A 15,240-nucleotide genomic window follows, 5' to 3' on the forward strand; every position below is an offset into this window, starting at 1 on the left:
TGTTTAATTTTCAGAGTGAAAATTGACAGAGGAATGAGAGGTGCTTACATTTGGGGTAATTATTTAAGACTATATATGTAACTTGCTTATAATTCTTTCAGAATTCAAGGTTAGCATCTTACACATGGCAAAATTTAAGCAATTTTTGAGAATGATAAATGTAAATTTGTCTTTGATTCTATTTAACATCATCTTGCCTTTTGAGCACTAAAACACTGTTTTTCCTTATAGGCTACTTAGTATGCAAAAAACAGTGGTATCTTAAAGCTCCTCTTTTTACTGGAACAGCATGATTCTCTCCTGTGGCATGTCCTGTTTATACATTGGTGGTTTCTGACTGGTCCATTAAGAAGGCAGTGACTGAGGCATGCTTCCCTCACAGGTACATGGTACAGTGGCCGGGGGTGCGCATTCTGCGGCGCCAGGAACTTGATGCTTTCCTTGCCCAAGCGTTGTCTCCAAAGCTCTATGAACCTGACCAGCTTCAGGAACTCAAGGTAATTCTTAACAAGAACTTACGTAATTTAAGAGATTTGTTTCCAGCTGATCTGGGGTTAACTGTAGTGGTGGATCTATATGTGCCTGTCTCACTCAAAGCCTTGCACAATCACCTATACTTTCTAAAATACTAGTCATAGTGGCTTAAAGTATTGCAGAGATGACTGCAGTAGTCTGCAATGTCCATTTTCCACACAACACAATAAATCAAAATCCCGGACTGAGTTGGGTTGGAAGGAACCTTAAAGCCCATCTTATTCCACTGCCTGCCATGGGCAGAGACCTGCCACTATCCCAAGTTGCTCCAAGCTTTGTCCACCCTAGCCTGGAACACTTCCAGGGATGGTGAGCCCACAGCGTAAATGACATCTAGAGATTTTTGGCAAAGGTATCTATTATAGAGTCATCAAAGTCTCACTTCTCTCTTGAGATCTGATGCAAAGAGGAAGAAACTCCACTGTGAAAATCACTGTTCTTAGAGACTTAAGAAAGGAATAATATTTTGGTTTAATAGTAATTGTTTTATTTTCCAATCATACATAGAATAATGCCGATTACTTTCATATTTGTTGGTTAGCTAGAAGATGCAGTAATCCCCTCAGGTTTGTTACTGTCTTCACAGGAAGCAGCTTGTGAAGTTAGACAGAAAGAGCAGCTGAATTTGAACCCAGCCATGTATCTGCAAAATGAGCGGGAGAGTCTTCGGGCTCTTAAAGGTTGCTTATGCATAAGGAAGGTGGTAATGGAGTTTAATTTTAAAATTTAATACCAAGGTCTTAAAAATGTTCCCAAGCAAGGGCTGATATTTTGAGAAGTATTTCAGAGAACACCAGTAGTGATATTTTCTTATGCCAGAGCTAAAAATACACTTGCTGCAAGAAAATCCTTTTTCCTTTGACCACTACTTATTATTCACTGTTTAATTCTACCTTAGTGTCCCAATCCTGCATCCTAAATAAAGCTGTTGTGTGCGCACACACTACTTTGTTATTAAGAGATGTGTTCTTAAAGCAAAATCTTGACTCAAACTAATAGAAAGTCCATTATGAAGGAGTTCAGAAGAAAATGTGTTACATGGGAAAAAAATGGAATTTTGCATTGAGCTCATACCTGAGATGTTCTACCACACATCTCAGAAGTACTTAATTATTTGGAATAAAATTTTAAATGACATTTCTACTGTTGATTTCCTATAAGTGTTTTCAGAAATAGTTTCTTGCACTTCATGTTGAGAAAATAGGGGTTTGTGTTTATCTCTGGTCTCCAGAGCAGGTAGATGGGATCACAGCTTTTCTGAAGATGGCAGTTCTGCAAAGTGAGAGGTTCCGGTGCATTCTTCTGCTCAAACCTGTGAAAGTCTGGATGACCTTTTAAAATCCCTCTTTCTGCAAGAGTTTTGAAAAGAATGTAACTATTGGAATAACTTTGAATTACATCTCATTGTGGTCTTACTCTATTTACTCGGTTTTTGAACAGATTGAGAATCTGGATCCCCGCGGAATCCAGCTGTCTGCTCTCTTTATGAGTGGTGTGGACATGGCTCTTTTTGCCAATGACGCCTGTGGACAGCCGATTCCATGGGAGCACTGCTGTCCCTGGATGTATTTTGATGGGAAATTGTTCCAGACCAAGCTCATCAAAGCAAGCCGGGAGAAAGTTCCGCTCATCGACCTCTGTGATGGTCAGGTGTGTAATTGTGCAGGGTGATGGAGGTGGTGTGCCCACAAGGGTTTCATGACAAGGGTTGTCATCATTCACCTGATGTATCATGTCTGCTTTTAAAGGCAAATATGAGGGGAATGGCTCATTGGTGGGGTTTGCTCTTTAGTTCCTTATTTCTTGATGATAGGATGGCATTTGGGTAGATTTGGAAGAAAAGGCATCAGCTTGAATTAAATTTTTTTTTCCTCTCTGGAAATGGAAGCGCTGATGTGATGAATGGCCAAATTGGAAACTCTGCTCATTTGTTCAAGTCCCACCTTTTTTGGGTCACTGTCCAAAGGACTAAGGTGCACTGGGCTTGTAGTGGAAGAAAATTAGTGATTTCTAACTTGATTTTACAGACTGTGAAGTCATTCTTGGGGTCCTCAACTCAGAATCTTTCACATTTCTTAGAACCATCTTAAAATACGAATGAAGTAGTTTTTCATGTTAGCCAAATCATGCAAAGTTACTATGCACCGGTGAAACCAGGAAACTGATGAAACAGTTTACTGAATAACTCAAACTTTTTTGTTTTTAACCTTTTGGAAGGTATGAAATTGTATCTCTTCTTTTTTTGTGACTTGAGGTCACTTGGAGCTGATCCTAGCTTTGCTACCAATGGTGGCTGTGGCCCCTCTCAGGGTTGTTACCCTCTGGCCCTGTTTCAGCCTGTATGCACAGACTCTGGTTTGCAATCCAGGTTTGGGATGATGATTCTGTCTCTACTCCTCTATTATTTTGTGTTTTCCTTTGAATTTGTTGTGTAAATGTAGCTTTATGCAGTTGAAATGAGAATTTTAATGTCCCTCAGTGACCTTCTCTTTATTCCTAGGCTGAGCAGGCAGCCAAGGTTGAAAAGATGCGTCAGAGCATCCTAGAAGGATTAAATTTCTCCAGGCAGAACCATCCTCTCCCTTTCCCACCTCCACCTGCCATGCCTTTCTATCCAGCTTCTATGTATCCTCGACACTTTGGGCCAGTCCCACCACCTCAGGGCAGGGGGAGAGGCTTTGCTGGTAAGTGATGGGACAGCGGTGCCGCACATTACCTTACATTGCACATTCCCAAAAGTACCAACCCTGGTACTTTTCATAGGGAAAATACAGGAAAGCAAGTGGTCAGCTTGTGTTGGCATGTGCCAATCACTGTATTTTGGGGTTGCTTTTATTAGCCCAGGGATATGGAATGTGTTGTATTGCTGAGCATTTTCATCAGGATTTTAGTAACTGTGCCAGATCAAAATATTTTTACTGATATTGTAGAGCTAGAAAAAAGAGGAATGGATTGACACTGGGTAGTATGAAAAAGCTCTGTTTTGCACAGTAAATTAGATCAAAACATTTCTAATCTAGCAGAGACAGTTTACTGTCAGGGCTGAAGACAACCTTTCCCCCTCCCCACTCCTCTGTGTTTTGCTACAGTCATATAACCACTGGCACCCTCAAGTGTAAATACTGACATAACCATTCCAGGCTGTTCCTAGAATTGCCCCCTTCCTCAAAATCTGTCTGTACTAAGGCCCATAGGTGTATGGATGCTGGACACAGGCATTCTAGGGGTGCCATGACTGTAGCCACTAGAGCTCACTGCCGAAAAATTGTTGCAAGCCTTTACAATACCACAGAAGTTGGGATCCCATTCCAAGCCCGGAGGCCTGCCCTTGGGATCAGAGGCTTCCTGCTGACCGAGGCAGCAGGACACCTTTGGCCAGGGCTCCCTTGGCAGTGCTGCAGCATCGCCCACAGGAGCCCAGCCCGTGGGAGCGCAGCCCTCCCTCCTGGCTCTAGAAAGGGTGGAAGGAGGCAGCAACCTGTCTGCTGAGGCCTTCCTGGTTGCCCGGCCCCCTCACAGCTTTTCCCCTGTCTTTCTTTACCCTGGGTCTAACAGGAGTCTATGGCTTCGGAGGCCCTTATGGGGAAACAGTAGCCACAGGCGCTTACCGGGCCTTCCGGGTGGCGGCAGCGGCAGGACACTCCGGAGCCTTCTCTGGCAATGACAGCAACAGGACTAGCAAGTTTCAGGGCGGTAATTATACCCAAACCCCTTTTCTTAGAGCTTCTGGCAATGGCTTCCTCCACTGTACGGGTTGGTCTGAGGCTTTCCTACTGACTCCCTGTCTCCCTAACTGTCTCAGCTTCCCTCTCTAGAGCCTGCCCGGCTGCTGTCTGCCCTGCTCCCGTCCCTGCCGCAAGCCCCTAGTGCCAGCCCTCCTCATGCCAGAAACCTCCTCCAAAGACAGGAGAGCCCGAAACCCAGTGGGCAGACTGTCTCCTGTGCTCCCACAGGTGAAGAGGGCATCTGTAACCCACTGGCCTCTGCCTCTGTATTAACAGGGATTTTCCAAAATCTGGGGACAGTTGAGCTATTTGCAAAGACCCAGTATAGAAATGACTGACTTTGTTATTCATGCTGAGCCCTTCTTGCTTGCATTAGTGCTGGTGTGGACACAGGAGTGGAATTTACTTCCCTGCCTGTGTGCTCATTGCTCACTTCCTGTATGATGTGGGATGATGGAAACCTGTTCAGGGTAAATTTTTCCCACGTATTTAGCTATTCTTTCTGGCCTCTGAGCTTTTATCCTGACAGCAAACAAGCCTCTAATGCTTCGTGTGTGAATAACTCTAGCCCTGCAAACCATCTGCATTTGGAGCTGAAGGACTTGCACAGGGAAGTAGGAACCTTCTGGATGTAATCAGTAGTGTAGTTCCCAGCCTGTTAACATTTGGAGACTAATTATGGCTGCGTAAACGCTGTGGTTTAATCCTTTTGGTGCTGATGGTCTTACCAGTAACATCTTGCTCAGTTCACATACCTGGATTTCTTGAAATACATATTGTGCCCCAGAGCTGACTTAGGATAAAGACATGAGCAACTTGAACAGAAGCTATAGTTGCATCTTAAGACAACTGTAATTTTAGCTGCCTTCTTGGAGGGGGAATGATAAACCCACCTTTTAAACCAGATCTGTTTGAATGCTAAGCTTTCATAGCAGCTTAGTGTTAGTACAGTTTATCCAGCCTAGTAAGTTCTTTATTGCCAGTATAATCTGTGTGGTCTATACTGATACTTGCTGTTGGCTAAAAAGAGTCTTGAACCTGCAAGAATTCCTTCTTCTTTAGGAATGCAGGAAAAAACCAATCTTCAACCAGCTTATAAAATTTCTCTGGTTTCTTGAGGTTTATCTCAGGTATATTTTTAATTACTGAAACTGAAGCACTCGTGTCAGGTCATTTTTCTCTTCAGAATTCATATCTATTTTTAAAAAGGGGAGAGGGTGAAACAGGCTCTTGGAATTCCAGCACTTCTGGAATACTGCAAAATGATCAATAACCTCACAGTATCCATAGAGGAAATGGGTTATGTGGTGAAATCAGGGCAAATCAGCTTTCCATTCATTTGGAACTTTATTGTGATGATTGTGAAGATCAAAGTTTGGTTTTGCTTTTATGTGCAGGAGTCCAACCTATTCCTTCTCAGGGAGGAAAACTTGAAATTGCCGGCACTGTAGTCGGCCATTGGGCTGGAAGCAGACGTGGACGAGGGGGGAGAGGGCCATTTCCTCTGCAGGTGGTGTCCGTGGGAGGACCAGCCAGAGGGTAAGTGCCAGCCTCGGAATGTGCTTCTCATGTGGGATTTAATGATTGGGGAAACAAGGGAAACGGGGAAAAGTTGGAGGTGGTAGATTGTATATGACACACTTTAGGACACGTAGGGTCAATTATACCCAGTGAAAATTCAAGAAAAACGTTGGCATTCCTTTTAAGGTGCTTTTCACCAGTTATTTGTCTCTACAAATATAGACATATATATGTATAAGCATTCTTATGTGCAAATAAAATTCATACTCAGTTAGAGATAGAGATATAGACACACAGAGGTTGGTTTTGCTTGAGGAGATTACTTCAGGACTTTCCCATGAAACCATTGCATTACATACAATTCCTTTCTTTTCTGTGGAAGGACATTTATTAAGAAGCATGATGGCAGTTTTAGTGACTACATTATGTAATCCTGTGAAGCAGAAAACACCTGAAGGACATTCCTGCGTTTAATAGTTCTCTGTTACAGTCGTGATGGAAGTGTACTTAAAAGAATATTCATTTCTTCAGCTCTTCCAAGTGCACAACATGTCTGAAAACCAAGTACTTTATTACAAAAATACCTAGTTTGTTACTTTTAAGATTCTGGTTTTTTCCATAGGCTTTCTGGTTCTGTGCCATACCAAACTCTCTCTATCTTTCATAAAGATTGTGTCTATTACAGGAGACAATCCTAAAGTAACATGATTTATGTATTGTGTCTGTCTGTATTAGGAGTGGACTAAAGCTGATGGATATATTGTCACCTTGAGCTAGGGAGCAGCAGTGTGAAAGTCTGCACTGCATGGATTTAATCTATCTGTTAATTTACACCAGTGTGTACTATGAAGCTTCATGCTGGAGTCAGCCAAAGCTGTTGGAATGCCTGTCATGTTGGGCTGAGTGAGGAGCTGGGTTAATCTGAAGCCCTGGGATGGGAGGTGAATGTGGGGCCAGGGACAGGCAGGAGCAGTGGGAACAAATGTCAGCAGGTTCACTGGCAGCAGAGCAGAACCTTGGAGGGGATCCCATTTAGCTTGGACTGCCCAGTACTCTAGAATGAGATCCAGCTGCCAAAAGAGAACACTTAAGTGTAGTTTTAGGTGTATCAGACAATGGTCAGGCACCTGTGCAGGCATGGAGAGGTTTGGGGAGCCCTGTGCTGATCCAGAGCAGCATCTGGAGACAGTGGGAGTGGGCCAAGGTAGAGAGGCATGAGGTTTGCTTGGGTACCGGGGATAAAATAACCTTTTTCACCATTGAAATTAGGCTCTTGGATGATTATCAGTTCTGTTTTTCATGAGGATACATGAACAGAAGCTGGTTGCTTCTCCCAGTGACCTGCACTCTGTATGGGGATGGTGATGGCTGGTGTCCTGCCAAAGCACCCTGAGCAGGGTCTGTGGGCACCCTGGGGCTCAGAGCTGGGTTACATCCACACAGGATAGAAGTTCCTTCATCTGCTGTAGAGGGAAATCCCTGAATTCACATAGAACATCAGTAGCAGGGAACTGAGAACCCTCCTCACCTGGGAAGTGAACAGATCACTGAAAGGGTGTTGCTGCTCCTGCCAGTACCTTTATGACAGAGAAATGTGATTCTTCAGTAGTAGATTTCAATTTGAGATAAAGTGCCTGAAGTTTCTTTTTATTGGAGGTACTGTCTTAAAGCAGTAAGGTTTAGGTGCAGATTGTCACCCCAGAGAGATGGGAAAACTATCAATGCCAGATCTTCCAACCTCCATCAGATCAGCACTGACAGGGCATTGGTCACATGCAGAGTTACTAGAGTAGGCCAGAGGGAAGATGACTGCAGGCAGCTTACCTGTTTGTTGTGTCAGTTGGTACTAAAGTAGAACCAATAGGAAAACATGCTCACTTAAAGGGTTCTGCCTGAAGACAGAATCACAGAACCATAGAATATTTTGAGTTTGAAAGGAACCACAAGGATCATGGGAGTCCAATCCCTGGCCCTGCACAGACACCCCAGCAGTCACACCCTGCACATCCCTGGGAGCAGTGTCCAAAGGCTCCTGGAGCTCTGGTAGCCTCAGGAATGTCACCGTTCCCTGGGGAGCCTGGGCAGTGCCCAGAACCCTCTGGGGAAGAACCTTTCCCTCATTTCCGGTGCTTTAACAACAGATTCATGTTGACAGAGGTTATTTCCTACCAAAGGTCACAACTGGGAAACAGCATAGCAGGTTGTCTCAATTCATGGCACAGTTTTGCATACTTGTATTCCGTTTTTATCTCTTTCAGCAGAGGGGATTGAGTCAGGCTTGTTCACCCCATTGCCTCATGTCTCTGCAATGCTGAGCTTGGATGTTCTTATTGTGTAAAATTATACCAGCTGTTTTGTACTGGCCTCAATCCATTAGTGTATTTAGTGTGATTTTCTGAGGGGGCAAGTTTTTTTTCAGCTCCTTGAAGGACACGCTTTGACCTGGTAAAAAGAGGGACAGTAGGGTTGGCAAGAAGGGAACACGGCAAGAGGGATTCACATGCAGACCACAGTTCCTCTCTCTTCATTCTCTGCTGTTGCTTCTAAACCCCAGAATTTGATTTCTTAATGCCCAGTGTGGGAATTCACAGCATGTGAGAGGAGACTAGGGGCCAGAGTGCTGTTCCCCTGGGCAGTTCAGCCTCACTCAGCTCAGGGAGCTGAGCAGCAGCCAGCTGTTCCAGCCAGCCCCAGTGGGGTCAGGTGTCACACCAGCGCCTCCCAGTATCAGTAGGCACATCCACAGCAAGCACAGGGCATTCCCAGGCTTCTAGAGCAGTCCAGTATTTCTAGTAAAGAAAACAAGGATTTTTTTAGTACAGTGTTCTTGGCATAATGATTGGGAAGTTCACTTTCTGCAGCTGTTGGAATTGAAGCAGTTGTAGCTGAATCCTGGAATTGCTGAGGTTGGAAAAGACCTCTAAGATCATCAAGTCCAACTGTCAACCCAGTACCCCCCACCACGCTCAGCCCTAAATCATATCCCCAAGTGCCACATCCATGTGTTTTGTGAGCAGTTCCAGAATGGTAACTCCAGCACTGCCCTGGGCCTGCGCCAGGGCTTGACAACCCTTTCTGTGAACAAATTTTTCCAGATATATATAATCTAAGCCCACCACCCCTGGCACAACTTGAGACCAAGGTGAAGAAGTTTGGTTTCATCTGATGTAGTCTGTACTGAATTACACCAAAAATCACCACCTAATGTGTCTAAGTTGGAAGTCTCCATTGGAAAGCATCCCAGCTTATCAATTGCCACATGCCAGAAACAGGCAAAACTCCTTTATTCCCTCAGTTTCTTAGATAATTTTGTACCGACACAATTTTTAAAATTCTGCCTCACTTTCTTTTACCAGATCCTGTCTGTCTCATTTTACATTGGGAACTGCTATTTATTGGGGGAAATGGCTTTCTGTGTGGTTCAAATTGCTGTTTTTTTGTAAGGTGAACATATTTTGAGCTCTGGTTTTAAAGTGCCATGAGGATAATTTGACACATTTGAAAATGTTTCTGCAAAGCTTGAAAGTATAATTTATTTTTTCTTGAGAAAGGAAATCTAGAAAGAGACATCTTATTGCTCCAGACCCAAAAGGTTTGTTGGGTCTATCCAATTGCAAGCAGTGGAACCCTGCAATTCAGAATTAGGCATCTTGCCTCTTCAAAGCTGTATTGATGATAGGCACTAGACAGTAAAGCTAGGGAAGTAATATTCCAGCAGAACTAAATGTAAAGCAGTTGTAACCAAAACTGATCTGTATTTCATTTTCTCCCCTTGCCCCACCCCTACAGGCGTCCTAGAGGAGTTATCTCCACTCCAGTGATAAGAACTTTTGGAAGAGGTGGAAGGTACTATGGGCGAGGTTATAAAAGCCAGGGAGCAATTCAGGTAATGAAGCCATGTGCCTGACTGCAGCACTCTCTGTGACGGGCTGGGCTGGGCTGGACTCCAGACCAGCACCACTTTAACAGCTACAAGTGTTTCTGGCGACCGTGGAAGCTGTGAGCTGCACAGCGGTGACAGGACAGGCTGGTGTCACAGCTCACTTAAAGCAAACTTTGCTTCTAAAGACAGACGTGGAAGAATGTATTTTGACATGAATCCTGTGCCTACACAGCTGTAACCAGCCATGGGAATAGAAGAAAATTTAGAAAATGGGAGAAATACAAAGCTGAAACAAATTAGCAGTTCTGTTCCTGCCCTCACTCTTCCCAATTCTTTTCTGGGACCATGGTCCAAACCTCATGAAGGAAAGTTTGTAGCAGTGAAGGATCTTTGCTGCTGCCATGCTCCAGATCTAAGAGGTCGCTCTAAACTTCTTGGGAATAGCAGAGCAGCCTTTCCCCCTGAGCATGCAGGTTCCTTCCTGGTGATACCCTACAAAGCGTCCATGGATCATGACTTCTGTCTGTTCCATGGATCCTTCAAATATAGCTGAGGCAGACTGCTGATCTGTATGAGATTCCAGTTGCTTTCAGAGTTGTTTTCCTCCCTTTTCCATGGTTTTGGCTGCTATGCAGTTTGGATGAATGAGTAGTAAATAGTTGAAAATACTTCCACAATAAATATGTCACATGGACATGCCATTTGTCAGGGAGACCTGAGAGTAGGGAGGTGTTTTCAGGTGTCAAGACAGTAAAAAAGAGAATGTTCTCCAGTAGATAATGAAGCAACTGTTAACTTGCCGTAAGACTTACTGTTTTACAGATGTAAAAATTCAAATACTTCTCTTCCTTGTTAAATTGCTGTGTACACAGCCTATATGTCTAAAAATGTACCTGTGGATCTGAAACTTTACATCTTGAAATAGAAGAGAAACTACTGTGTTAATGATAGAGCATCTAATTTCGGAGTACCTTAAGCTTTGAAATAAAGGAAATCCTGAAAACGAGCTCCCAAATACTCCAGGCTTGCTATAGGTGTACATAAGGGAGTGTAGTTCAGGTAGTAGCTGCAGGTGTCTTGACAAGTGCCATCAAGGTTGGATATTTGCATTTTTATTAATGAAATGTAATTTGAATGGTAAATATTTGTGATCACAAGGATCTGTGTGTAAAACTGTGCCTGGAGAAGAAAGATAAATTTCATTTTCTATGGATCTGGGCTCATTGCATTTTGTGGTCATCAAGGCCATATAGTATGTTCCTTGTACAGTAAGAGAAAAAATGTGATTTAAAATGCACATGGCAGGGAGAACTTGGGAAAGTTCCCCCACAGTGAGTGGATTGTGAGGGCCAAGTGAGGCTGGGAGGTGCCAGTGGCCCCTCTGCCTCACTTGAGGCAGTGCCTGTGCAGGGCCAGGCTCAGCCCAAGGCATTTCCTCCCCTCAGCTTGGGAATCTGACCAAAACAAGCTCTTTGGGTTTATCCAACGCACCAGACTGGTCTGTTTTGTCCCAGGATGAGACCTTTCACTCTTGTTCTGGAAAGAAACTAAAGTATGTCTTGAAAACTGAACTTAAGGGTATGTCTAAAGAGGCATGATGACAGTGATCAGTATCCCTTGTCCTCGCATGTAGTCCCATACCTATGCAATGGGACTGAGAATTGTGATTATCAGAATAATGTGATTGTGATTATCAGAGTAAGAATGCTAGAGAACAGCAGTTCTGACTCACCTGTAAAGTCCTTCTGTAAAATTCTTCAGCAGTTACTGCAGGTGTGCTAGTAGGTAACAGTGGGGGTTTTTATACTGCAGAGCTGTTTGCTGCTGTTTGAGGTGTCCCTGTCTAAAGCCATTTCTTAGCACTTGACTTTGTGAACAGCGTGCTAGACCAGTGTGCTGCTTCTTAGCAGCCTAACCTGCTTTTTTTGGTTTGTTAAAAGCCTATGATGTTTCTGGAACGCCAAGATTAATTATAAACACTTAAAAACTAATTGTATGCTGCATCTGTCTGGTTTTTATGGCTATACTCGGTCTTGTAAGATTTTCCTATATGCTTTTTTATGAAGGCCTGTCCTAATCTTGGAAGCATTTAGCTTGGTGCACGGAGCAGTGCATGGTGCCTCTGCACTCCTCCAGATGCTGGCTGGAAGCAGTCGTGTTTGTATTTGAGTAACACAGAATCCTGCCACTGAATCACAGCACACGTGAACCAAGGAGCAAAGTGCAGCTGTACATTGATTCCCAGTTTCGGTGTTTCAGATATTTATGTAGCTCTGATGTTGTGAAAGGAGGGCAACATCGAAGTTAAAACTAAAGCATTTGCCCCAAGGGCATCAGAAGGCTCTGGGGAACACCGAAAATCCTCTCTGTGTATTTTGTGGGCCACTTCTTTCAGTAATGCCTAATATTTGGTGTTCACTCACGACCCTATGCCCTGCATGCTGCCTGTTGTAGTGTCCTTATATCAGACTGTACATTTATATACATTTTTAGCACTGGTTCTTCAGTAATTCTCTTCTTCTTTTAACAACTAGGGCAAACCTCCTTACGCTGCTTCAGCAGAAGAAGTAGCCAAAGAACTTAAGTCAAAATCCGAGGAATCTAAATCCTCACTTGTGTCTTCAGATGGATCCCTGGCTGAAAATGGAGTTGTGACTGAGGAAAAACCAGCTTCCCAGATGAATGGGAATACAGGAGACATCAGGGCTTCCAATCAGTCTGAAAGTGCCTTGAGTAATGACTCTAAAATGTGCAATACGAATCCTCACTTAAATGCACTAAATGCAGACAGTGTTTGCCATAAAGATGATGCTCTTGAGGCCACTGTCTTAAAAAAAGAAGAGTAAACTTATTTTTTATAGAGGGTGAAGGATGTTGGGAAGGGTCAGGATTAGGAATATCTGGAAAGAAAGAGAGCCTACAGTTACGTACATTTTTTCCTTTCCGTAAGAGAAAAATGAGGATTTTGGAAATTCGGATCCCTCTTTGATGTCAGAGATTTAAACAATACGTTTTTTTTTTAGTTTTAACCAGTTGTAGTCAAAATGCTACAATAAAACAAAAAAAAAAAAAAAAAAAAAAGAATGAAGAGCATTTGACTCCCGCACTTAAAATGAAGTATACATAAAGTTTAAACTGGTTATGACAAAAGCTTGTAGTTTTGTTTTTTGAAATATAAAGAAAACAAATTTTGGCAGTCTTTAAGTATATATAGCTTAAAACTATAATTTTTAGTACTTGGCACCATATGTATGCCATTATATTTGATTTTGCATTACTGTGTCACAATAAAGCTTTCTTTAAGGCTTTGATTTCATGATTATGGGGGGAAAAAGGCACAACCACAGTTTTTTCTTTCTGAAATCTCATCACCGTTGCCGTGGTTCTTTTGTGTTAAAAATGTGCAAACTCTCGAAACTACCAATTCTCAGTAACACTGCAGTTCTGCTGAGTTCAATAGACATCATACATATGTTATGAGCGAGTTAAACGGAGATAAACTTGAAATCACAGAAGATGCAAACGACCTTTCAAAACAAACACAATGTGTTGGGAAACTTTTTGTGACTAATACCATGCATCCGTGATCAATGAACTATGTGGTTTTGAATCAGACGTAGACCATTAGTACTACTATTTGAGCTAAACTTCTGCATGGTTCATGATTTTTAAAGTGTGTAGTTAATATTATGCATGTTATTGTCCTCTTTCTTCCATTCTTACAAGTACTGTGCCCATTTGCAAAACAAAAGAAGCTAATAATCAGTAATAGTCCTATAAAAGATGTTAACTATGTTTAGTCATTGACTGATCTTGCTCTAACCTTAAAATTTTGTGATTATTGACCTCTGTTGCATTTATTCTAAAACTTAAAAAAAAAATTATCTAGCCGTTTTGAATATCAACGTTACCCTGGTGTACTCATTGCTGTATGCATTATTGTTCTCTGTTGCTGTTTTATGCCTTCATATTAGCAAATATGAAATTCTGTGAAAAACAAAAAAAAAATGCTTTGATCTTCAAAAAAAAAAATACCCCCCTTCTGTAGCAGGAAACAAATGGCTTGTTCTTGAGAACTTTCCCATCAAGAATTTAGTATAAGCAAATATACCTGTATCATTTTGATGTTTTTGTTAGTGTTTCCAAACTTAATGTACTTCAAAATCAGAATCATTTCTTTATATTCGTTTTCATATAATTCTCCTGATGCTCTTCATCACACATTAGTGATCAGAAATGAGGTGTAATTCCCCATTCCCTGCCCGCCAGAGCTAAGTAGGTATCTTAATGTAAGTTGAAGGGAGTTCTGCCCCAACTCATGGATTGTGCAAGAATGAACTACTGTTGGGTTTGGCTGGTTGTAGATGGATTGTGGTGTGGTGTCTTTGAAGGCTATTGAATGCAACTTACAGTGCTTAATAAAAATCTTTATTCTTTTAGTATAAAATACTGTATGCCTTTTTTGTCAAATATTTTTTTAATTAACATGTAAATAAAAGTTTTTCCTATGCCCAAGACAAGTGGTAAAGTTGCCAGGATCTGTGGTGTCCTCCTAAAAGGCAGAAGAGGGAACAGGGAAGCACGGCCTTTGGTTGTGGCTGCCCCTGGATCCCTGGAAGTGTTGGACATTGGGGCTTGGATCACTCTGGGATAGTGGAAGGTGTCCCTGGCCATGGTAGGGGTGACACTGGATGGGCTGTAAGGTCTCTTCCAGCCCCAAACCATTCTGGGATTCTGTGATTCACTCACTGCTGGGGGACACCACACCTGGTTGGAGTCATGCCCTGGCTTTGCCGGTGTGTGCAGCTCCTTTAGATGTCACTTTTAAATGTCAGATGGTTGAAGAGATGCAAATAAGGCACAAATAACAGGGGCGGCTGTTTAAAGGAAAAGACAACCGCAGGTGCTCACAGAAGTTGACGGGGGTGGACAGTGTCTCTACAGAGCCGGAAACCAATGAGTCTTGTTACACAAGATCCGACTGACAGAATACGAGGAGATGCAGATGTACATCTTGGTGTAAACCGAGGAGCTTTCTCCCCTGCCGTGCCTGTCCGCTCCGCGCCCACGGCCGCACTAGTGACAGCCCGGGCTGTGCTAAGTGGGCACGGTCCCCTCTGCCCTGCCCCGCAGCACGGCTGCGCTTTCCACAGGGGCCAGCAATCGGTCCTCTCCTTCCTTCCCGAGGCAGATCCCCCTGCGGCAGTCGGGACGAGTCCCTGCCCTCCCTGCTCCGCTCACTCGCCCCGTGCCAGCTCCCGTCTGCTCTGACAGCGTTCCCGCTTCCCGGTTCTCATGCAGCTGCAGGGTACTCCTTGTCCCACTGCCCAGCAGTTTTCGAGCCCAGCCTGGGAGGTGGCATGGAATAACTGGCACCAGCAAACCCAAGGTGCGTGGGAGCGGTCCCGCGTGGCAGTGCCAGTGCCAGTGCCAGTGCCAGTGCCAGTCCCCGCTGCGGCAGCACTGCTCGGCGATGTTCTGCGAACTGAAACCCCTCGGGATGGGGACAGCGCTGCCTGCCTGCTGTCCCGAGCACCTTCCGGCAGAGAGATGCACTTAGCGCTGACACAGTCCAAC

At 43.6% G+C, this 15,240-nt stretch overlaps 1 protein-coding gene across 7 annotated transcripts in view; it reads left to right on the forward strand.

Moving 5' to 3' along the window:
* The window catches only part of FAM120A (family with sequence similarity 120 member A), a 49,068-nt gene extending 34,918 nt beyond the window's left edge, over nucleotides 1-14,150 (forward strand). For 4 of the 7 annotated variants that reach the window (XM_062500971.1, XM_062500973.1, XM_062500972.1 and 1 more), the window contains exons 12-18: nucleotides 383-497; nucleotides 1,975-2,184; nucleotides 3,035-3,218; nucleotides 4,090-4,227; nucleotides 5,657-5,798; nucleotides 9,570-9,666; nucleotides 12,198-14,149. In XM_062500971.1, the coding sequence (XP_062356955.1) occupies nucleotides 383-497; nucleotides 1,975-2,184; nucleotides 3,035-3,218; nucleotides 4,090-4,227; nucleotides 5,657-5,798; nucleotides 9,570-9,666; nucleotides 12,198-12,509 (1,198 nt within the window). In that variant the 3' untranslated portion in view covers nucleotides 12,510-14,149. Of the gene's footprint in view, nucleotides 1-382; nucleotides 498-1,974; nucleotides 2,185-3,034; nucleotides 3,219-4,053; nucleotides 4,488-5,656; nucleotides 5,799-9,569; nucleotides 9,667-12,197 lie in introns of those variants that run through there. The other 3 variants (XM_062500970.1, XM_062500975.1, XR_009933576.1) reach the window with 3 other exon arrangements.
* The last annotated feature ends 1,090 nt before the right edge of the window (nucleotides 14,151-15,240 follow it).

This window comes from Cinclus cinclus, chromosome 12 (assembly GCF_963662255.1).
Source record: "Cinclus cinclus chromosome 12, bCinCin1.1, whole genome shotgun sequence".
Classification (NCBI taxonomy): Eukaryota; Metazoa; Chordata; class Aves; order Passeriformes; family Cinclidae; genus Cinclus; species Cinclus cinclus.